At 46.6% G+C, this 23,487-nt stretch overlaps 2 protein-coding genes across 4 annotated transcripts; both read left to right on the top strand.

Moving 5' to 3' along the window:
• The first annotated feature begins 1,731 nt into the window (after positions 1-1,731).
• On the top strand, positions 1,732-6,996 carry CSNK2B (casein kinase 2 beta). Of its 2 annotated transcripts, XM_035107178.3 has the most exons (7): positions 1,732-1,816; positions 2,111-2,193; positions 2,725-2,827; positions 4,181-4,296; positions 4,588-4,663; positions 4,938-5,127; positions 6,620-6,996. In XM_035107178.3, the coding sequence occupies exons 2-7, from the start codon at positions 2,122-2,124 to the stop codon at positions 6,708-6,710; spliced, it is 648 nt and encodes a 215-aa protein (XP_034963069.1). In that variant the 5' UTR covers positions 1,732-1,816; positions 2,111-2,121; the 3' UTR covers positions 6,711-6,996. The 2 variants fall into 2 exon arrangements, with proteins under 2 accessions (XP_034963069.1, XP_034963070.1); XM_035107179.3 differs by lacking the exons at positions 1,732-1,816; positions 2,111-2,193 and adding an exon at positions 2,217-2,315.
• A 2,671-nt stretch (positions 6,997-9,667) lies between these two features.
• Positions 9,668-23,487, top strand: LOC118081056 (zinc finger protein 862-like). 2 transcript variants are annotated; one of them, XM_035107182.3, is made up of 8 exons: positions 9,668-9,884; positions 11,419-11,501; positions 12,147-12,270; positions 13,154-13,243; positions 15,325-15,510; positions 15,768-15,863; positions 17,194-17,241; positions 19,447-23,487. In XM_035107182.3, exons 1-8 carry the CDS (start codon positions 9,737-9,739, stop codon positions 21,537-21,539), a joined length of 2,868 nt encoding a protein of 955 aa, XP_034963073.3. In that variant the 5' UTR covers positions 9,668-9,736; the 3' UTR covers positions 21,540-23,487. The 2 variants fall into 2 exon arrangements, with proteins under 2 accessions (XP_034963073.3, XP_034963072.3); XM_035107181.3 differs by having other exon boundaries at positions 12,144-12,270.

The following is a 23,487-nucleotide window of genomic DNA, read 5'->3' as shown; positions in this document are numbered from 1 at the left end:
GTGTGCATGCACCAACTAAGCTCATACCAATGACAAACTTAGTTGGTCTGTAAGGTGCCACTGGAAGGAATTTTTTTATTTTGTTAGTACCGTACTAAGACTGTTGGGCTAGAGCCTGGATTCAAAACCTCGTGCAGCCACAATGCTCACTGTACATACTGGGGTAATTGGTATAATTTTCTTTTGATGAATGCTTCCTGAAATTCTCTGCCCACTTTCTGGAGAGTAAGTTGCACCAAATTCTTTCCTTAACTAAACAGGGAAACAAGCCACAGAGTGGGTGACTTAGTAGTAAACAAAATTACTCACAAAGGAGGAGGATGGGGACCTAGGCACCACCCATGTCACCTCCTAGGTGCTGGACCTGGTCTAGGTTCCACAAGACACCACTGGATCCTAGGGAGGTTGTGGATTGGCCTCATTAAGTGTACCCACTCCCCATCTCTCCACAAGGCAGTTCACTAGCCTTGGACAGCAGGTGCAGTGTATGGGTGCTCTGTTGCTATTGTGAATGTATGCATCACTTTCTGCTCTCTCTTTTCTTCAAACTCTTGTCTCCTGCTAAATATGCATTAATGAATGATGATGTCATTGCAAGCAAATGAGGAGGAAGCACACAGGTGGGAGACCTAGAAGAGTAGATCCCATATGTATGCTGCTGACCAAAACCTCATGAGGATGGTTAAAATCTGAAGTTTTTAATGTTTGGTGTTTTATTGTGTTTTTAATATTCTGTTGGGAGCCACCCAGAGTGGCTAGGGAAACCCAGGGGTATAAATAAATAAATAATAAATTGCTCAAGAGAAAAGACCAAATTGGGCGATTCAGATCCTAAATTGTAGGATTTGGAATGGAAAAAATATTCTTCAAAGTCTTTTAACAGAGGGGGTGGGGATTAAAACGTCTTTTCTACCTAATGGACGCACATAGAGTACTTTCTTGGTTTTTTTTTTAGGGAGGGGCATACCTAAAAACACCTATTATGTAATAAGAAAGCAGCTGGCTTATTTTCTTTTCGCTCCTTCCTTTTCTATAATTAGCTTTTACTCAGTCCTTCCTTCGGGGATTGCATTCCAGTAATCTGAGCGCTTCATAAAAATAACAGCTAATGCTTGGTCCCACAATCCTGCTTTTCTGCGCCTCCCACTTTTCCGTCTCGCTCTGTGGACGCCCTTGTTCTCTTCCGCATATTTAATACGTATTTAAAATATGCGCTGCCTTCAGATAGGATCAGACCCACTTTGCTTTGCTTCCAATTCTCTTCCTCCCATGGGGTTATAATACTGTATGTTTTCATTTGCTCGCTATCTCCACCCCACCTTCCGAAAAACCATTCCCCAGGCTATGCCCGCCTGCTTTTCAATCGGGGCAAATATGAGCGGCGGTGAGAATTTGCATCGGGCTGACGGAGCCGTGATGCGCTATTTACCATAATGCACTCGTTATAGGTTAGCGCGGCAGAGGCAAACTTTACATTCGTTCTACCTAGACGCCTTTCACTGATCGTCTGGGACCACTCCACCTACACCTGTTCTTCTCAAAAGCGCAGCGGCTTAAAGGGCTTTTGGACTACAAATCCCAGTGTGCTCCGCGGCCCAGAACGTGCTTGCCATTTCCTTCGCGGTTGCACTCTAGGACTTGTAGTTTCCTCTATCTTGTTTGCTTACTCCAGCCTTATTCTGAAGTACTACTGTCCCGTGATGCTCTTTCATGAGTGAGAGTGGCGCGTGCGCGGTGGAAACTGGCAGAGGCCTCAGCGGTCCAGAGCTTGTTTGCACCCCGTGTTCCTCTCCTTGAGGCATTTGAGCCCCCTGAGGTGAGTTATTGAGGCATAGAAGGGCAGGGCATGGGTAGAGGTTAAACTAGTCTGCAAAGGGATTTTTTTCCTAGTTCTAACAGAGAGATGCTGTTCAAGTAGAAAGGAACACGTTGGATTCTCCTCTAATACCGGTCTTACTGGAACAGGGTGCGCTGAAACACTCTATACCCACTGAAGTGCTTTGCATAAGAAGTGTTTTTTATAAAGGAGCTGTTTCCTGGTTAAACTGGAAGAGTAGGCACGTTAGTGGTTGTGAAAATGTGGATGTTGATGCACCTTTTTTTTCTATAGAGGACGGGAAGATGAGTAGCTCTGAGGAAGTGTCCTGGATTTCCTGGTTCTGTGGCTTGCGTGGCAATGAGTTCTTCTGTGAGGTGAGTTGGGATGAAGGCCTCAACAAATGTGTGTGTGTATTTTGTGAGAGAGGGGCTGGGAGCTAGGAGTTGGGATGCTGCCGCCACCGTTCTCCATGCGTGGCAATGAGTTCTTCTGTGAGGTAAGTTGGGATTAAGACCTCAGTGTGTTTGCGTGTAGCTTTAGTAAGGGGCTGGGAGCAAAATGGCGTGATTCCCCCCTACAAAAACATATCCTAACTATGCAGTGGGAAGGGTGTTGGCAGTGAACAGGGACTCCTGGGTTTCTTGAGAGGATGAAGAGTTTTGTATATTAGTTGGAAGTTCATGGAAATCTTAGGAAGCTAGTTACTTGCATTGTAATGCTTTACTTGTCTACTCAGAAAAAAAACAACCCCAATGCCATTGAGTTCAATGGAGCTTACTGCCCAGTGAGTATAGGATGAGATGTCAAATAGGCTGAGGGGATCTGAGAAGTCTGAATAAGTCACTTGGTAGAGAATAGTTTATTTGGCTGATCTTGAGTTTGAGTATTTTTTATTTCTATTCTAGGTAGATGAAGATTACATCCAAGACAAGTTCAACCTTACTGGCCTCAATGAGCAAGTTCCCCACTATCGCCAGGCCTTGGATATGATCCTCGATTTGGAACCAGGTGAGAGCGGGTGCTTTTTGTTTTACAGACCACCTGACATTTGGGACTAAGAGTAAATGTGGTCAGTGGTCACAGGGTTATCCTACTGAGGGCACACTGCTACCCTAAAACATATTGCATATTTTGGAATGACTAGACTTCAAGTTTCATTTTGTCATGTAATAAGAATTTACATAGCATGGGTACAAGTTTATTATTATTAGTGGCAAGGTGCTTCTGTTTATCTACATAAAGCACAGTTCTCTGAAAGCCTGTCTGTCTGTGAGATTATTAACTTGAGACAACTTCCTGTTAAAAAAATGGCAAACAAACCAAGAGTGGGGCTAGTTAAATACTACTCTAAAAATAATTATTTATATTCTGCTAAAACAAAATTCTGTATATTGCTCAGAATGTCAAAATCTCCCTCTGATTTTCTACTCTGGCATTAGTGCACATGGGAAATTGGAATTGAAGTTTCTGAGACTTCATTACCGGTAAAAGCAGAGTTTAAGTATTTGCAAGGATGTAAATTATTGGGCCAGTTCTGTGGAGCAGCTTGCCTTGGAAACCATACATTTTGGAAATCCTGATTATGTGTTCTTAATTAAATATCAATTAAATATTTTTAAATTTAATTTATATTCTGTCTTTCCATATGAAGTTGCCTATTTAATGTATCTGATAAATAGCATAGATGTCATTGGGTTGAATCCAGCAAAGTCATTGCATGAGCAGAACTGCTTCCATTCACACAACAGAACCGCTCCCCCCCCCCAAAAAAACTGTGTGGTTTGGTGGAACGGCTAGAGCAGGGAGTAGAGAGTTCAGCTGTGCAAGCTGTTGCTTTGTAAGATAAAACCCATAGTCTATTAGCCAAGATCAGAAACCTGCAAAGGCTTCTGATACTTTCCCTCCTTAATTATTCTGTACATCTGGCAAAATTAGTGGATATGTTTTGTCACTAAGTTGTACAGCTAGAATTTGGTGTGCTAAGAAAGGGAGTAAAAGACAGAGGCCGAGAGAGAATTGTACATGTGCAGTGCCAGCATTGAGGTGTAATGTGGTCTTAGAAACTGTTCATATCGGATGTTGCATCTTTCTACCCTTGCTTTTGACACTTGAGGTGTATAATTTTTTGACCCACCTTATTTCTGTGACTGTAAGGTGTTTTAAAATGTTTTCAATACTGTGTTTTAATGTTGTAACCTGCCCTGGGTCCTTAGGGTGAGGGGTGGGATGATGATGATTAATTGTTTCAGCAGTGGACTAGAGCACATGACAGGGGAACCTTCATTCTTCTCTGTAAGAGTCTCTATGGCCCTCCTGTACTTTTCTTATATTAGCTCTTGACTTTTTCCTGTCCTCTTGTAGATGAGGAGCTTGAGGACAACCCTAACCAGAGTGACTTGATTGAACAGGCAGCTGAAATGCTCTACGGCCTCATCCATGCCCGCTACATCCTCACAAACCGTGGAATTGCCCAAATGGTGAATGTCTATGCTGTTGTATAAGCAGGTCACCCTGTAACTTACTTGTTAATGCTCTGATATAGCCACATTGAGATCAGACGCAAAGAAGTCAAGAAGGGAACGGCACTTTAACTTATACTATAATATCCTCTTGGCTGTCCTAAGTGACCAGTAATAGAACAGATTTGGCACTCCTTAAAGGCCTTTCTTGATGACCTCCTGACCTAACCAATCTTACTTTGGAGTTGTCTTCCAACAATGTGGAGAGGAAGTCCTAATTTCTATTGCAAACACTTTCTTTTTTTCTAGCTTGAGAAATACCAGCAAGGAGACTTTGGTTACTGCCCCCGAGTTTATTGTGAGAACCAGCCCATGCTGCCCATTGGTGAGTTTGTGTACTGGGGAAGAGGTTTTTAGGAGCTAATGGGAGGGGTCTAAAGTTGAATTGCATGTCAGTGTTCTTGAGTTGCAGGAGGGTTGCAGGTAGGATCAAAACTTGAGGGTGGGTACTTGTGCAAACAGGCTATTTCTGAATTTTTATTGTTGAATCATCTGTTTAAAAGGCTTGAAAACTGTTAACTGCTAACACCAAAGTATGATGGTGGGTCTGAGCCCCAAAGCCACCTTTTTTTGAACTTTGCTTTCTTCTTCACTCCTAGGCTTATCTGATATCCCAGGGGAGGCCATGGTTAAACTTTACTGCCCTAAGTGCATGGATGTCTACACCCCCAAATCTTCCCGCCACCATCACACAGATGGGGCCTATTTTGGGACAGGCTTCCCCCACATGTTGTTTATGGTGCACCCTGAGTATCGGCCGAAACGACCTGCTAACCAATTTGTGCCCAGGTAAGACTGCTTCAAAAGATGTCAGGTGAAAATATTCTAGGAGAGTATTGGGATCACAGGTTTATCCTTCCTTGCTGCTTAAATTTAGCCAACCAAAGCTACATTTTCTCTTATTATTTCCACTGGGTGCTTGCTACTCATATCCTTTCCAGCTAACCTGCTTGAGGGCCAGCCATACCCAGCTATGAGGTCATCTCTCACACATGCAGCCACAGCCACACATACTTTCACCAAGAAAATTCCAGCTTCCTGGCAAAAATATCCTACTAGTAAGGAGAGAGGATTTGCTGAAGGTTTCTACCACAAAGTAGAAACCTCAGGTATCCTTGGTGGTGAAAGAAAGCCTGAGAGCAGGACTGCCTTTTGACTGGGCCAGCACTGCTTAGCTGACCTGCCCAGCTTATTGCTACCCATTCCATCACTTGAATGGAGATACTGAGAAGGCTGAGATGCAGGCTGGCTCAAAAGTGGTATCCAGCTCTGTTCAGGTTGGGCTGTGCTACTTGCCTCCCAATAGTTTGCATATGAAGTAGGGTTGGGCAGCATCTGGTTTTCAGCATCATGATATAGCACCAGCTAAACATTGCAATATACTGATATGTCACAATGTCTGAAATAAGGATGGAACCATGTAGAAGCAAATGGGATAATGTCATGGCAACTGCTACCTAGACAGAGAGAGGTGGGAAGGAAGAAGCAGCCAAACCTTGTGTTGATTCCTGGATGGAGGTGGAGTGGAGACTGAAAGCGGAAGAGTGAGATGCTGGAGAGGGAAACCCCACCCCCCACCCCCATATCCAGATAATCATAAGGAGAAGCCTTTTACTCTCAATATTACCGGGGTGGGGGGAGATACATTACTTCCCCATGGAGAAGAGGAATAATAAAAGTACTCCTAAGGTCGGAGCCTATGCAGAAGAGAGACTAGTCACCCCATAAATAAGCAATTCATCCGGAGAAGTGGCAATCCAGGGCAATTCATCCCAGCTTCTCACATTCCCTTAACAACACTCCCTCACACGCCAATTCCCCCACAAATTGTGATGTGGTCTGAAGTCCACAAAGAAATCATTTGCTTAATTTTATTACTTTTTATTATTTTTTAATGGGGGGATGATGATGAGAAGTCTGTGTTCCTTTCTGAAGAGAGCCAGAAGGAGGGAACAGGAGGCAGACAAGTCCTTGCATTTGGAAGGCGAACTCCTTCCACTCCTCCCTAGACAGAAAGATGGAGAAGGAAGAAGCCAGAACCTCAATTCTTGGATGGGATGGAGTGAGATGCTGAAGAGGGAAACCCCCCCCCCCCCAGCCATAGGGAGAAGCCTTTGCCTCCCTACACACAGCCTCACAGGCAGTGCTATGGGTGATGTGTTCCTAATGGGTGTTCAGTTTGAAAATTAATGAAAGTTTACCTTTTACTGAAATATCTGGTAGCAGTTCGAGCTTTTCTTCCCTGAATCTTCCATTTTAATCCTTCACTTTTCTATTTCAGACTTTACGGATTCAAGATCCACCCTATGGCTTACCAGCTGCAGCTTCAGGCCGCCAGCAATTTTAAGAGCCCAGTCAAAACTATTCGTTGATCTTCTACATCCAGGTGCTCAGGGTCCTTCCCTGATAACTCCCTTTACCCCAGTCAGGGATGCTCATACTTTGATTTTGATGAAGTCCCCTGCAGATTATTCTTTGTCACTCTCCAGCCTGATTTTTAGTCTCATTTCTGGTGTGTGGTTTAAATTAATAATAAACAATTTCTGTTAATTCCCAGAAACACAGACTGTGACAGAAAAATTCAATAACCAACTTGAATGTCATGATTTTGTGGGGCTTTTTTCTTTTAAAAAAATAAAATACATTAAAAATGTAAAAGATGAGAATTTGATTTGTCTTTGTTCTGGGCAGGAGGATTACATAAACTACTTTAAGGTTTTCTACAATTAAGTGATATATATTTTTTACAAAATAGATGGTGGGAAGAAAGTGGTGGGAAACATGGATCTGATTACACTTAAAATGCATCACAAGTTGGAGATGCTGAATTAATATGATAGACTCCCACCTCCTACATTATACGTGTAATGTTGACTTCTGTGGTGGACAACTCACATATACTGTGATAACTCAGTGCTAAGGTGGGGAGGACATTTGCGCCAACCCCTTAATTATCACTGCTTATGTTTTTAAGTCACATGCTGGGGAAATACTGTGGTTAAAGAGGTTTGCTATAATTTACACCGAGCTTGGAATATTCATTGTGTTTAACTGAAAAGGGGGAATATCAGAAGTAATTTGGGTAACTGAGACTACATCCTTTAAGAAGAGAGTGTGGATTAGAAAGAGGGAAATGTGCCTCAAAATCACTTCGGGGGACTTCTAGTGTTGATTGTCTTTATTTTTATATGTGTGCTCTTAACTTGCTGAGTAGGAGCTGAATTCATAATTCATTTCATTTATAATCCAGAAACCACTAACTGTAGTCATACATACTTGTAACTACAGTGTCCCCTCAGTAATTGTACACAGGATGAGTGTGGTCTGTTGAAGGTTTTCCAGTAGCTTCCACACACACTCTGTGCAGTTTGCTATTCTTCCCAGCGTCTTTTTTTTTAGTGGTCTTACCCTGTAATGCTTTTATATTTTTTAAAACAACTGCTACATGTGCACAAACTTGGTAGCATACTGTGTTCACATCTGGCCAGAAATCCTAAGCAGTTCCTTCTCTTCTCCCAACTTCACTCCCCTTACACACTTGCCTAGCTCATGCTGTTAGTGATCACTAGCTTTCTCCCAGCCCTAACCACCCCTTCCCATACCAGGCTGTATGTGAGGTGCATTGAATTTGCCAGGCATGAAAACAGCAGGCAACTCTCTCATTTCCTGCAGTGCTGCACCTCACAATGACAATCTAGTATGGGAAGTGGTGTCACAGTTGGAAAAGGGGGGTGCCAACACAGTTCTCTGGGGCAACGTTTCCTTTCCTGATGGGTGGCACTTAGCGCCTTTTGCAGTCATGTCAGCATGGAAACCTGGAGACCAGCCTTCACTTGGCTAAAAACAGAGACACACACGCATACAACCCACAAGGCAAAAATGCCTGCAAACACAAAGGTCACATCCACACTATGTGATGCTATAGCAAAGTGTGTAGTGGATCCAATAAACTTTTACTGAATGCTATTTTCAACACTGTCTGGAGACATCACTCACTTTATGGACATTGTACATTAAGCTTACTTTGTTTTTTAAAATTTATACTCTGCTTTCCACACAGTAGTTTCTCAAATATAAAAGCAATCAAAAGTAACAATGTCCCAACCTTTAAGACGTATGTTATCAAATTAAAAAGAGCAACAATGTCAAAGTAAAATTAGTGGCCAACAGGAGCAAAATGCATTGTTTGTGGCCTCTACATATCAACAGTTTACCCAATATGTATCTACTCAACTGCTTTGTTCTGTGGAACTGCTACTGTTACAGGTTCCCCATAACATGCATTCTGCACTTGTAAGAAATTGATCTTTGTGTGAGAGCACCTGCACTTTGGAACTCCCTGCCACTTGACATCAGCACCTTTGCTATACTCTTCGGCACCCACTGAAAACCTACCCAGACATGTAGACATCAACATGTTTTAATCTCTTGCTGTTATTTTAATTATATTTAAAATGTTTTAATTATTTGTGTCCAACTATTTTTTATGGATGATTTTAATAACAATTCTTGTAGGTTGCTTAGTTTTTATTACACTCAAGTGGTATATAAGTTTTTGCTAAGCAAATACTATAAATAAACACTTCAATGTTCTAACTGGAGGCGTATTCAAAACTGCAACTGAAGCATATTTACGAATCTACTTATGAATGGACCTTAAAACTGTGTTAAGCTGAGGAAAACTTGCCACATTGCCTTGCAAGCTGATGGGTAGCTTCTAATATCCCACCTTGAAAGCGGAGAAGAAAACGGGACCTATTTTGCACCTGTTTTTTCAAAACAAAAATACTTTGCATCTGTCAGGAATGCTTTGATGGTGTTTCCTGCTTGGCAGGGGGTTGGACTGGATGGCCCTTGTGGTCTCTTGCAACTCTGGTTACAGGTAGGTAGCCGTGTTGGTCTGGATCGAAGTAAAATAAAAAAATTCCTTCAGTAGCACCTTAAAGACCAACTAAGTTTTTATTTTGGTATGAGCTTTCGTGTGCATGCATAGAGATCTTGCAACTCTATGATTCTATGATTATATGCATTGTCTCCGATGCCCACGTCCCCTTCCAGCGGGAAATCTCCATTCTTTGTCATGCACATGACAGGATCAATGACTGCTCGCTCCCTTACCTTTTATTTTGGCAGCTCTTATAAACGGCAGGGCTGCTTGCCTACAGCATCAGCACGAGCAGCATGTTGGCGCTGAATTAAATCAGATTAACTAGTGGGGGAAAGGTCGGGCTTCGGAGACTACAGCTCCCGGAATTCCCCGGGACCAGGCCGGCTGCTCTCGACGCCTCCAATGCAGCCGCAGGAAAGGGGACGCCCGGCGCGCCGTAGCCAATAGATTTCCAGCGTGCGTGCGTGTGTGGTTTTAATGGATCCGAGCTTCGGATGAAGATCCGGAGCCATGGAGCGGGTAGCCGCCGACTCAGGAAAGAGGGGCGATCCCTTTGCTGGAGGGATCCCTGCCTGGGATTTTCTCGATGCGCCCCCGATGGCAGCAGAGCGCGGCCCCGAGGAGCGGCAGGACTGCGCTGAAAGCTTCAGCTTTGCAGGCAAGCAGAGACCCAGCGCCCGGGAGTGAAGGGGGTTCAATGCACTTTTTTATTTATGTAAGGCTTCTTTTTGCAGTTTAGAGGTGGCGGCGTCGGCTCCCGGCTGCCTTTTGTCTTTCTCGACGTGCGGTGGTGCTAGGCAAGGAAGGGAAATATGGGGATAGAAATTTGTAGGGTGTGTGCGGCGGCGAATGGGATGGAGAGGGGCTTATTGTTTGGGGGAATTGGACTGAATCCATATGGAGGTGCTGGGGAAGGATCAGGCACAGTCTAGTGTCGTAGTGACACCCCCCAAAGCAAAGATCTCACCTCGACTTTAAAACGAGGAAAGGACTTCATTTGGATAAAATCCTGCCTGCTCCAAGCTCCGGTTGTTTCAGGGGCGCATTCACCTCCTGAATGACGGTCCATTCATTCTTGTCCTCTCCCCACACACCCGGCGCTCAGTAGCGTTTTTGTTGGTTTCGTATCTGCAGACAAAAATATTGGAAAGAGTCGACTGCTTGCCTTCCGGGACCGCTGAAATTCTTTTCATTCATTAGCAATTTGTGTTAGGGCGCCTGAAGCATAGAGCAATGCTGCGCTCCTGTCATTTCAAAAGGCGAGAGGAGCGCTGGGCTGCATCAAACAAAAGGGTCTTTCTCTTCTTTTTACTGACTAACAGTATTTGCATTTCTATCCCACCTTTTTCTCCAAGGAGCTCAAGGTGTGGTGCATATGGTTTTCCCCACCTCTTCAATTAATCCCAGATTCCCCACAAGAACCCTGCGAGGTAGGCTAGGCTGAGAGACAGTGACTAGGTCTCAATGTCTCCTGATTTTGTACACTTCGGCAAAAAAGAGAGGCGGACCTGATTGTTCCTGTCTCTTCAGGGCAAAATAGTATTAATAATACTTCACCGCTTCTGTGTCCCACCCCATCATTAATACTACTTCACCGCTTCTGTGTCCCACCCCATCATTCCTATCAGCTTCAAATATTTTTTTAAGAAAAGATGTAATTATTATTATTACAATTATTATATTTATTAAATTTGTATACTGCCCTTCATCCACAACATAAAAATACATAATAAAGTACATAATAAAAACAAGAAGAAAACAAAACAAACCAATGCCCCACCACACACATTTAAAAGGACATAGACTGCTCATCAGCCAAAGCACTGAACATCTTAGGTCCAGGGTATCTCAAGGACTGCCTGAACCCCCATATCACAGCTCAGTCACTGAGATCATCTCCAAGAGCATCACTGGTTGTTCCCCAAGTTGTCAAGGCTCATTTGACGACAAGAAACTAGGCCTTTTGTATCACCAGCTCTATGTAGTGAAATACTCTGGCAATAGAGATTCAGCAGGCAACTTCCTTTTTAACCTTCAAGCACCTGTTCAAAGCTTTCCCATTCCATCAGGTTTAGGCAGAAAATTAAAAATACATCTGCCATAATAATAGTTGTATGGTTTTACATATAGCTTTCATAAACCACTGCGAATAGTGGTAAAACTGTCCTCAGTTTTGTCTCTTGTTCACACAGGCTCTGAAAACTGTTCCATGTTTCAATCGAGGTCAACATCTCCTCCTTGGGAAAAGGACATTGCTGCGGTAGAGTCTGTCCAGGTGTGTGGTCTACCATGGCATGGTTTTTGGCTATATGGGAGAAACCCCAAACCCCTTTCACTCATTTGACCAGGAAGCTTCAAAGCCCCTTTTACAAGTCTGTTTTTAATCTGTGGAACCAGCTGTAGTCTGCTATCACTGTCCCACCACCTTCCTCACCCTCCCACCCTAAATTCCTACACACACACACACACACACACACACACACACACAAACAAACAAACAGACAAACACACACACAGAGGGAGAAATTGCATACAATAGAATAAAATGGGAGAACATTGATCCCAGTGGGAATGTCTTTTTTTAATGCTTCCCTGTAAAGAAACACCACACCCTGCAAATAGAAAAAAGCACATCAGTAGGGAAAGGCAGCTTGGCCCTTTGCCTGCTAGTCCATTGTTGTTTTTATTGTTACAGGTGACTCTTAGTGTAGGGCGATATTTTAAAAATAACACCTCCCCCCCCCAGCCCACTAGCAGTGGTGCAGCCTATTTTGCATGCTGCATATACGGGCCAGGTCTCATTTTTCCCAAGTTGCAGGGAGTTGCGTCTATTGTTCCTCTATTGAGGTTGGGGTATGGGCATTTGGTTTTTTGGGGTGATGTGCCTGAGGCTGAGCTTTGTTTCGTCTTCTTCCAGCAGCCGGTGACCTTTGAAGATGTGGCTGTCTGTTTCACAAAGGGGCAGTGGGATCTGCTGGAGCCAGAGCAAAAAGCCTTGTACAAGGAGGTCATGCAAGAGAACTACGAAAACGTGGCCTCCCTGGGTAAGGAACTACTGTATTTCCCAAGGTCACAGGACCTGGGAAACTCTGAATTGCCTATGTCTCCCAGCAGTTTTATTTATGTAAAAGATCTAGATGTATATGTGGCACTGGTCATTGGAATGTATGGTACAGATGCCAATAAATGGCCACTTAATTAATCCAGACTAGATACTGGTTGGTTTTTTAAAAAACTTTCTAAGCTTAATGCACACGCTGTAGCAATGAATGTATTCCCAAAGCGAATTACATTTTGCATGAATGCTTTCACATGATAACCCTGAATTATAAAATTATGAAGGAGACATTATACCATGAATCATTGCATCCTGCCATACCTGTGTTGCCTTCTTGCACAAATGGCTGGATTCAGTTTTACATTATAGTGACATTCACCCATGCATGGTGCAGAGTGAGCGATCAGCAGAGTTAGACAAGGTGTGTGTTGGTGTTTGGGGGAAATAAGATAAGTAACAGGACCTTGCCAGTGTAAGGCTGCAATCCTATACTTGCCCAGAAGAAAGCCCCATTGAGATCAGTGGGGTTGAATTCTGAGCATACATGCATATGATTGCACTGTCTGTTGCACACATTTCCATTCGCTTCTGCTCCTTAAACTTCCAGACAGGGGCATAGGAAGATAGGGGCATGGGGGCAGTGTGCCCCGAGCGACGCGATCCCAGGGGCGCCATTGCTGCTCCCCACTCCCCAAACGTGCACCCCACCCCCAGAACACGCACCACATCACTGGGGCCAGCGCGCCTGCTCTCCGCCGCTGCTTCCAGGGATGTTAAAAGTTTGCGTAGGGGGTCTATATTATACCTGCCTCTTGTGTCACTGTCTTCCTCTTGACGACTTTCTATTTTTCTGCCTTGCTCCCAAACAGGTTTTCCAGTTGCCAAACCGACCCTGATCTTCTGGCTGGAGCAAGAAGCGGAGCCCTGGGTTCAAGATCTGGGAGAAAAAGCAATCAAAGGTGAGGCCTGCCCCAGGCATGTGGAGGCCCAACGGGGCCCACCGTGGAGTATTAAGGGGGCCTGGCCCCCTCCTTGAAAATTGGGGGAGGCATCTGTTCCCTCAATGGTGTGCAAAACCTAGCAGTTGAACTGTGAGATGCTGCACTTGTTTGAAAACATTCTCACTATCTCCCTCAGGGTTTCCCCCTCTCCTGTTCTTTTTAGTCCTGTGTGATTTTCTCCCTACCGTCTCCCTACCTCCATTGTCTCTGCTCTTGCCATGGGCTGGATAGGCATGGAGGAATGGTGGGAGGAACCAGCTAGGAAACCACCAAGGGAAAGGTGTCCCATCCCAGGCTGATGGGAATCAAAGTGCAACCATACCCAGAAAGCCACAGGTTCCCCATCGCTGTTGTCAAGGCTTGCGGAATGGAAGTTCAGTGAAAGAGCATCTGTTTTGTTCAATCCCTGGTATTTCTAGTGAAGGCTCAAGTAGCAGGCAGTGGGAACAAGCATCAACTGGAGAGCCCCTGCCAGCCAAGGGGGTACAATCCTAGGCTGGGTACATAATTAGTTTGATTCCCTATGCAGCTGCCAGCCATGATGACTATGGCCGGCCTTCATGGTGGGTGGCGGTGATGTTTCTGAGTGCCAGAAACTGCAGGGGGGAAGAATGTTCTTGTGCTTGGGTCCTACTTGTAGGATTCCTACAGTTTTCTGGGTGGCCCCTGTAAGGACAGGCAGGGCCGTCTCGCCCATTGACTCTAGTGGCGCGGGGCGCCAGGGTGCCGGGGCGCTCAGGGGGTGCCCCAGCAAGTGGGGGAGCTGCGCGGCAGCCTCCCTTTTCCCTCTGCCAGCCACGCTGCTCAGGGGAGAGCAGGGAGGTAAGCAAGTGGAGCAGGGGCTCTAGGACCCTGTTCCGCTCTGCAGCGCCAGGGTCATCCCTCACCCCGGCGCTGTGTTTCATTGGTAGAGGCGACGCCACATGGCAGCAGCTCTACCAATGAAACACAGCGCCAGGGTCATCCCTGTTAGCGGGAAGGCTCCACGGGGGGGGGGGGAGCCATGAGGGGAAAGGGCTGTCCTTTCCCCCCTCTTAAAACTACGGAGTGGCCGGGACGCTGGGCCTCTCCGCAGGCTGTGCTCTCCCCTTCCCGGCCCTGCGGCTCTCGGCTCAGCCAAGGCGGAGCCCCGAGGCCTTCCGGCGCGGGGGAAACGGCAAGCGCCTCCAGGGAAGCCTCCCAGCACCCCCAGGGAAGGTAAGAGCTTTCCTTTTTTAAAAAAAAAATGGAGGGGAAGAGCTGGAGGTCGAGATTATTATTTTTTTAAGAGTGGGGGTGGGGGCGCCCGAGGGATCCCTGTACCAGGGCGCCCGATGAGCTTAAGACGGCCCTGAGGACAGGATGTTGTCATACATGTGGAGGAAAACCTAAAAACACGTTGCAGAGTTCCCAAAAATAGACCAGAGGCAATTGTACTTCATCCACCAAAGCTTTACTTTCTACTGAAGGCAAATGAGTATAATGGTCACAAATCCAAATGCATACAGGACTGGCACCCTAAAAATATTTCCGGGTTCCGCTGTGTGCACATGCGCAGAAGTGTTCTGCGCGCTTCGCGCATGCGCTGTATCGCCGCTCGGCTTGCGGGCTTTTTGGGGTGCGAACGGCACCCCAGAACGGATTGGGTCCACAACCCGAGGTACCACTGTCCTATGTACTGAACACCACACCAGAAGGAAGAGAGATAGAAAGAGAAAGTAAAACCCAGGCTCCCTTTGGCCTATATTTGTAGTCAGCATGACCTTAATTGGAAGATATAAGAGAACTAGTTCGAACCAGCTTCCCAGAAGGTATAACCCAAACAATCAGGACCCTTCTGCCTGCTTCTCTCACACAGAGAAGCTTCTAGTAGCTTCTAGAATCCTCTTGTATTATTTAGAATTGGAAAGATCTTTACACATCAGCTCAATACTTTATGCACTAAGAAATGCAGGCTGACAGATGTTGGACTAGGTGGGCCATTGGCCTGATCCAGCAAAATCTCCTTACGTTATTGTCTAAGACAGCTTCCTGTATTTCCTCCTCTCGCTTCAAAACAGCAAGTGACAAGAAGACGGCGAAGAAAAAAGCAACCTGCCTCCTGTGTGGGAAAATAGTCTCTTCTAAATATGCTCTTATCGGGCACATGAGGACCCACACGGGAGAGAAGCCTTACGAATGCCCTGAGTGCAGGCGGACGTTTGCTTTGCGGAAGAATCTGACCCTGCACCAGAAAACTCACCAGAGTAAGCAGAACGTGGAGATGGTGTAACTTGCCCCCAACCTGTTGTGAGGGAGGCGGAAAGAGGGCCTGTATGGTATAGGGGTCCCAGGTGGGTGGGTGGGTGGGTAGGGACGCAATGGGTCTCCCTGCGTTTTGCATGCAGAGATGTAATTTACTCCACAGTGAGATTGTGTTTGGTGGAAGGTGGGAGTTCAAACGAAACACACCAATCAATCCCTACCCTACGAGTCTAGATATGCAAACATTGCTTCCTTGCAGAACAGCTTGTGCCAAACTCGCAGTTAATCCAAGAAACCGCTTCCTGTAAAGAATCTGCTTTTAGCCATAACCAGCCAGGGGGACGAGAACATCAAGGTAAGTGCTTCTAACCTCTGTGATGGCCTGACTTCTTTGCCTGTGGCAGGCAGATACAGGGCTAAAGGCCTACCTAGTGGTGGCTCCCAGATTACGGAATGTTCCCGCAGAGAGGCTCGCCTGGTGTCAACCTCGATGCCACTTTTGGCCTCTGCCCTCAGGCAAAGATAATTTGATTTTTCCAAGGTTCTGAAGCCTGTTGTGAATCCTTTTTATGCTGCTTGGTGTTTTACTTCTAGTGAGAGCTTTCCCACTTACCTTTTATATTGTAATATTTGTAATTCCTTGTAATTTCAACTTTTGGTTTTTATATATGCTGGAATGAAAACTTAGGGGTTTTTAATGTTTGATGTTTTTATTTTATTGTGTTTTTCATATTCTGGGGAAACCTAGTCAGATGGGTGGGGCATAAATAGTAATAATAGTAACAACAACAACAACAACAATACAGTAGTACCTCGGGTTACAGACGCTTCAGGTTACAGACGCTTCAGGTTACAGACTCCACTAACCCAGAAATAGTACCTCAGGTTAAGAACTTTGCTTCAAGATGAGAACAGAAATCGTGCAGTGGCAGCGGGAGGCCCCATTAGCTAAAGTGGTAAAGTGGTATGATATGATAGCCATGTTCAAATATATAAAAGGATGTAATATAGAGGAGGGAGAAAGGTTGTTTTCTGCTGCTCCAGAGAAGCGGACACGGAGCAATGGATTCAAACTACAAGAAAGAAGATTCCACCTAAACATTAGGAAGAACTTCATGACAGTAAGAGCTGTTCGGCAGTGGAATTTGCTGCCAAGGAGTGTGGTGGAGTCTCCTTCTTTGGAGGTCTTTAAGCAGAGGCTTTACAGGCATATGTCAGGAATGCTTTGATGGTGTTTCCTGCTTGGCAGGGGGTTGGACTGGATGGCCCTTGTGGTCTCTTCCAATTCTATGATTCTATGGTACCTCAGGTTAAGAACAGTTTCAGGTTAAGAACGGACCTCCAGAACGAATTAAGTTTATAACCCGAAGTACCACTTATTAGCTGCCCTGGGAACTGGTGGAAGGGAGTGGTGTAAATCCAAATCCAGAAATGAAAATGACTTCTAGTCCATACTGGGCTCCGGTTTTGTTTTGTTTTTATTGTTCGACACCCTGAGCATCTTTGGGAGGACAGAGGGGATTTAAAAAAACCCTAATTAATAATAACAGCTGCCGCTTCTGGGGTCATCATTCCCTGCTTTCTATGCCCCAGAGCGATATTCAGAAAGCTTGTTCACCGTCTATAAAGCTCTTTCCTCCCTTCTAGTTAAGTATTTTTTAAATATTCTGTTTCTATCCACTCAGATTACCTAATGTCGGATGTTTCAGTGCCTCAGCCGAGCTACCTTGGAGGTGAGTTTCCATAAACAACAACAAAACAACAACATATTATTATTATTATTATTATTATTATTATTATTATTATTATTACCCCGCCCATCTGGCTGAGTTTCCCCAGCCACTCTGGGCGGCTCCCAATCGAGTGTTAAAAACAATACAGCATTAAATATTAAAAACTTCCCTGAACTGGGCTGACTTCAGATGTCTTTTAAAAAATAGGATAGCTGCTTATTTCCTTGACAACTGATGGGAGGGTGTTCCACAGGGTGGGCGCCACTACCAAGAAGGCCCTCTGTCTGGTTCCCTGTAACCTCACTTCCCGCATGCAGGGAACCCCCAGAAGGCTCTCGGAGCTGGATCTCAGTGTCCGGGCTGAATGATGGGGGTGGAGACGCTCCTTCAGGTATCCTGGGCTGAGGCCGTTTAGGGCTTTAAAGGTCAGCACCAACACTTTGAATTGTGCTCGGAAACGTACTGGGAGCCAATGCAGATCTCTCAGGACCAGTGTTATATGGTCCATAGAGTGACCTGTCTCATCCCCTTTTGTTTTTGTCGAGTCTCTGCTTCCTTTGCACAGTGTATGGGTTTTTGCAACAGCAGTTTCCAGAGTGAGGGTGTTATCAGGGCCACAAGTACTTTTATTATGGGGTGGGTGGGTGTCTCAACAAGTTGCTCCCCCCTCTTCCTTAGTACTACAGCCATCAGTGCAGTTGGGAAACTCACATCTGCAGGCCAAGTTTGACAAGTGAGTGGGGCTGCCCACCTGTCTATCACCTGCTATCAGGTGGCCAGTTTTAGCCCACATAGATTGAAATTAAATTATGCATAGCGGGTGGCACTTCGAAGGTCCAACCATCACCTGGTTGGAATTCGGAGAGCCTACACAAGATGCATGGGTGTAGCCGGGGGCGGGGAGGGAGGCAGCCCCCCCATCAAGTAAATCTATAAAAATACTTCTGCCCATCTAACATGAGGCCTGCCCCCACCCTCCCCACATAAATCCTGGCTACACCCATGACAGGGCTTGCAAACATTTATTGCAGTGGTGTCAGTTACCAGTTTATGTTGGTAGCTGGGGGTTTTGTTGTTCACACATTAATGATCTAGCTCAGTGGCTCCCAATTGGTGGTCCATGGACCACAGGAGGTCTATTGTAACCCTTAGCTGCCAAGTATCCCGTTTTTCGCAGGAAACCCCCAGATTTTAATCTGTTTCCCGCTGTTCTCCCGAATGGAGAAAAATCCCAGAAATCCCCCGGATTTCCTACCTGCCAGGGAGCCTCCATTTTGGGTGCCACTCTGTCCATGTCTGGGCACCGGAAATCGGGGCAGAGCGGCACCGGAAGTCGCTTCTTCGCAAGCCTGGCGGCCATCTTGGCAGTGGCCGCATGGCGGCGGCCATCACCAAGATGGCCAACGGGCATGCGTAGAAGTGACTTCCGGTGCCGCTCTGCCCGATTTCCAGTGCCCACACATGGGCAGAGCAGCCCCGGAAGTTGCTTCTACGTAACTTCCGGTGCCGCGCCGCTGCTGATCCTGCATTTTTCAGTGGAAGACTTGGCAGGTATGTAGATACTGTATTTACTCTAATGTACTCTTTATAGACCATTTACTCTGAATTTTGCAGGGAGGCTATACAGCAATGTGCCTTCATCTTGCTTCCAGACTGATTTGCTTGCAGGGTGTTTACACGTCTTCTGGGATGCGGGTGGCGCTGTGGTCTCAAGCACTAAGCCTCTTGGGCTTGCTGTTTGGAAGGTCAGCGGTTCGAATCCCCGAGACAGGGTGAGCTCCCATTGCTCGGTCCCTGCTCCTGCCAACCTAGCAGTTCGAAAGCACGTCAAAGTGCAAGTAGATAAATAGGTACCGCTCCGGCAGGAAGGTAAACGGCGTTTACGTGCGCTGCTCTGGTTGTAACCCACCCAGGGGAACTGTGGCGCCATTCACATAACAAAAATTACAATAGAGATAGTAGAGGGTCCATGGTTCAGGGAAGTTTTTAAAGGCTGATGTTTTATTGTGTTTTTAATATTTTGTAGGGAGCTGCCCAGAGTGGTGGCTGGGGCAACAGTCTGATGGGTGGCATAGAAATAATAAATAAATAAATTGTTTCGTTTTGAAAAATGGGGCCTGCAGTACAGTACTTAGCTAATTGGGAACCTGATCTAATTAAAAACACCAGGCAACCTACATTATCTCTCCAATTTCTCTCCAAAAGGAATAATCAAGGTTGAAATGGTGGACGAGCCAGACGAGAAAGATCCGATGGATGACTATGCTCTCTCGCTGTGCCCCCCGATGGAAGTGTGGCCTCCAGATCTGTACCCAGAGGGCTGTGGAAGGGAAACTGGTGCAGCGGGAGCAGCCCGAAAGACTTTAGGCCCCCGATCTATCCAAAACTCATGGTTCTCTCAATTCCCATGGCTGGAGGCTGACAAAGGGCAGAGCACCCTCTACTGCGTGGTGTGCAAGGAGAACCCGCCCGCTCACGGCCCCGTGTCCAAACTAGTAACGGGGTACACCAGGCCGTTCAAAGTGGAGACTCTGAAGCACCACGACAAGAGCAACACCCACAAGCTTTGCGTCCGAGCGCTGACAGCTAAGGAAGACCCGGACGGCGCTCCGGCGGCCGAGCGCTTGACTAAGATGTCCAGCTACGTGCTGAAAAACATGGAGCACCTTTTTAGTGCCGCTTACGACATTGCTTACCACTCGAAGCCGCTGAACGATTACGAGAAAGCGCTGGACCTCCTGCAAGTCATGGGAGCCCCCATCATCCCCAGGTACAGGAACAGGGTCGCATGCACGCTCTTCATAAGGTGCATCGCGGAGACGCTGCGGAAGGAGATACTTGACAGCATCTGCCGCTCACCCTGCGCCAGCCTCCTCTTGGACAGCTTCACGGATTCGTCCGACCAGCCCTGCGTGGCAGTTTACATCCGCTACCTAAAGAGAGCGGAAGTGAAGGAATCGTACCTTTGCTTGGCGTCTTTGCCCGGCAACACAGCTGACGCCTGCTTTGCTGCCACCGTTTTAGCCATGGATGAGCTGCAGATCCCATTCAGGAAACCTGGGTGGCTCGTGGGCCTTGCAACAGGTGGCACAGCCAGCATAACGGGCTGCAAAAGTGCGCTCGTCGCCAAGTTCCAAGAGGTGATCCCTCGCCTGTCGCCGGCTCATTGTGTCACCCCCAAGCTGCAGTATGCAGCCATTGGCGCCTGCTACAGGGATGTTGACTTTGTGAAGGACTGCGAAAAGCACATCAGGGCGATGTTCAAGTTTTTCCAAGCCTCCCCCGAAAGACTGAGGGAGCTGCAGGTTGCGGCTCCCCGCCTGGGCCAGAAAGTGGCCAAACTAATGGAATCCAACAGTGTCAGGTGGGTGGCGAGCAAGAGGCAAACTCTAAGCGCCCTTCTCGAAAGCCTGCCGGCCTTGGTTGCTCACGTTGAGCGCCTGTCGAAATCCAGCAGCCACGAGGGGCAGAAGGCGAAAGGCATGTTGACGTTCTTGAGGAGTTTCCATTTTGTCAAGTTTTCCCACTTCTTGATCGACTTCCTTCAGCTCTACAAACCCCTCTCGGAAGTGTTCCAGAAAGAAAGCGTCTTGCTCGGGCAAGTGACCTCTGCTCTGGAGGCTGCATACCTCGCCTTGCAAAACCTCCTCCAACAGCCGGGACCGAAGGAGGAAGAGTTTAACGCCACCGTGAAGGATGGCTCTTTCAGAGGGGTCTCCTTGGATGTGGTCGAGATGGGAGAGGTTCGGTTACAAGTGGACCGAGCAAAAATCATCCTGACCGGGGCGGAATACCTGCACCAGAGATTTGACGGCGAGACGTCGCCGCAGCTCTTAAAAAGCACAGAAGTGTTTGATACCGTGTGTCGGCCTGCTGCTGGGAGCCGCCTTGCCAACTTTGGCGACGCCGAGGTACTTTCCATGGCGAAATATTTTGAGTACGCTCTCCCGCCAAGCTACAGCGAGGAAAGGCTGCTGGATGAATGGGCGGGACTTAAAAACGTGGCCAAGGACCTTTTGTTTTCAGAGCTGTGCAAGAAGGCCATTGCGGAGCGCCAAGCGTTTCCTCTGCTGAGCAAACTTGCCTCGGTTTCTGCATGCTTACGAATCTCCACAGGAAGCTGTAAGTGGGGCTGCGTTGTTATGAACCTGATAAGGACTTACGAGAGGTCGAAGCTTTCCAACGAAGTGGCAAACTCTCTCGTGATGGTAGCTGTCAACGGGGTGGCAGTGCCAGACTTTGACCCTTTGCCTGCAATCGAGCACTGGTACTTAACATCATCAGGCCGTCGTTGTTGACAACTCGGCCGCCGTCCTCACGTGCGTCATTGATGGGATGTGGCCTGGAGCAGGGTGTGCAGGGTGTGAATGTGACTTATAGTTGCATTCGTGCAAGAGATCAGCACCTGATTTCTCCCCCTCCTTTTCTCTCCCCTCCCCTTGTGTCAGTCTGACCAAGCTCAAAAGGGAGAACAGCCATGTTTGAGCCAAAGGCAGCAGGCCAGAAACTAAGCCTTTAGGGCAGGCATCCCCAAACTGCGGCCCTCCAAATGTTTTGGCCTACAACTCCCATGATTCCTAGCTAAGAGGACCAGTGGTCAGGGATAATGGGAATTGTAGTCCAAAACATCTGGAGGGCCGAAGTCTGGGGATGTCTGCTCTAGGGTTACCTAGCAACTCAAGTATTAACCCATTGTGGTGCGCAGGGCTTGAAGGGGTTCTTGTATGGACCTAGATCACAGGCCGGGGGGGAAGAGAGTTGATCACACATGAAAAGTATCCTGCGCCCAACAGATGCTTTGAGCAGGTCTGGTGACGATCTCAGGATGCTCTGGCAGCTTCCTTGTTTAGTTAAAAAATGGTTTTCAAAGCCAATCCTTTAAAAAAGCCAAAGAAGAGGGGGGGAACCCTACATACAGGGGTCAGCAAACTTTTTCAGCAAGGGGCCGGTCCACTGTCCCTCAGACCTTGTGGGGGGCCAGACTATTTTTTGGGGGGGAAATGAACTAATTCCTATGCCCCACAAATAACCCAGAGATGCATTTTAAATAAAAGCACACATTCTACTCATGTAAAAACACCAGGGAGGCCCCACAAATAACCCAGAGATGCATTTTAGATCAAAGGACATAACCCAGAGATGCATTTTAAATCAAAGGACATAACCCAGAGATGCATTTTAAATAAAAGGACACATTCTACTCATGTAAAAACATGCTGATTCCCAGACCGCCCATGGGCCAGATTTAGAAGGCGACTGGGCCGCATCCGGCCCCCAGGCATTGGCTCGGCACAGATGCTTCCACCTGTTACGTTTCCTTACTAATTTTTTGAGGCCACGTTGTTAATACTGGTGTCACTTTAAATTTTGTCGCAGTGCTTTGGGTACCATGGGGTACTAAAAAGAACAAAACACTTGTATGATTTGTTTCTTTTTATTGTTGCACACAGCTGTGGAAGGGTTTGCAAGCTGAGGCAGTAAAGAAATGACGTCAGCAAATACAAAATAGCTACAAAATGAATTGGTGTTGGGAATGTTTATACAGCACTCTCGCCTCAAAGGTCTTTTGGTGGGAACTAGGACCAAATATTCCAGCCAGGTACTAGTAGAGTAAAGCTAGACAGATTTATGTGACAGCATTAAAGCATAATTTGCCAGATTGCGTGTCACAGTGATTGTGCAGCTGGCGAGTTAGACACAGTCCATTTAAGTTTCAATCACAATGAGGAGATTTACTTCCCACAGCTAGTAAAAGTGAGGGTCACTGCTATAACGTGCAAGTATCTTCTCTTATGTGCAATTGAGTTTGACATAGAAATGTCAGACAGAGGGCATCTCTCTTGTATATATCAATGCATGCAAGTTATATAATCCAGGGGACACGATTGCTTTATTTTTTGCAGGGAGGGGGGCATGGGCCTATTTGCAAACATGGACATGACATGGACTGACATGGACAAAACACATAAGCTATTCTAGCAGGTTACTCAGAGAGCCGCGTTGGCTGCTGAGTCACTGGCTGATGAGAGCCAGTGTGGTGTAGCGGTTAAGATCGATAGACTCGTAATCTGGGGAACCGGGTTCGCGTCTCCACTCCTTCACATGCGGCTGCTGGGTGACCTTGGGCAAGTCACACTTCTCTGAAGTCTCTCAGCCTCACTCACCTCACAGAGTGTTTGTTGTGGGGGAGGAAGGGAAAGGAGAATGTTAGCGGCTTTGAGACTCCTTCGGGTAGTGGTAAAGCGG

Source organism: Zootoca vivipara, chromosome 2, assembly GCF_965207765.1.
Source record: "Zootoca vivipara chromosome 2, rZooViv2.hap1.1, whole genome shotgun sequence".
Taxonomy (NCBI): domain Eukaryota; kingdom Metazoa; phylum Chordata; class Lepidosauria; order Squamata; family Lacertidae; genus Zootoca; species Zootoca vivipara.
The sequence above is the reverse complement of the archived record's forward strand: the minus strand, read 5'-3'. Positions and strand labels throughout refer to the sequence as shown.

Excerpts from the sequence above, each read along its gene's own strand:
- CSNK2B (XM_035107178.3), top strand. The coding sequence starts at position 2,122 with ATGAGTAGCTCTGAGGAAGTGTCCTGGATTTCCTGGTTCTGTGGCTTG. Across the intron at positions 2,194-2,724 it reads GCAATGAGTTCTTCTGTGAG|GTAGATGAAGATTACATCCA; the intron begins GTGAGTTGGGAT and ends TTTCTATTCTAG. Across the intron at positions 2,828-4,180 it reads GATCCTCGATTTGGAACCAG|ATGAGGAGCTTGAGGACAAC; the intron begins GTGAGAGCGGGT and ends GTCCTCTTGTAG.
- LOC118081056 (XM_035107181.3), top strand. The coding sequence starts at position 9,737 with ATGGAGCGGGTAGCCGCCGACTCAGGAAAGAGGGGCGATCCCTTTGCT. Across the intron at positions 9,885-11,418 it reads TGAAAGCTTCAGCTTTGCAG|GCTCTGAAAACTGTTCCATG; the intron begins GCAAGCAGAGAC and ends TTGTTCACACAG. Across the intron at positions 15,511-15,767 it reads GCACCAGAAAACTCACCAGA|AACAGCTTGTGCCAAACTCG; the intron begins GTAAGCAGAACG and ends GCTTCCTTGCAG.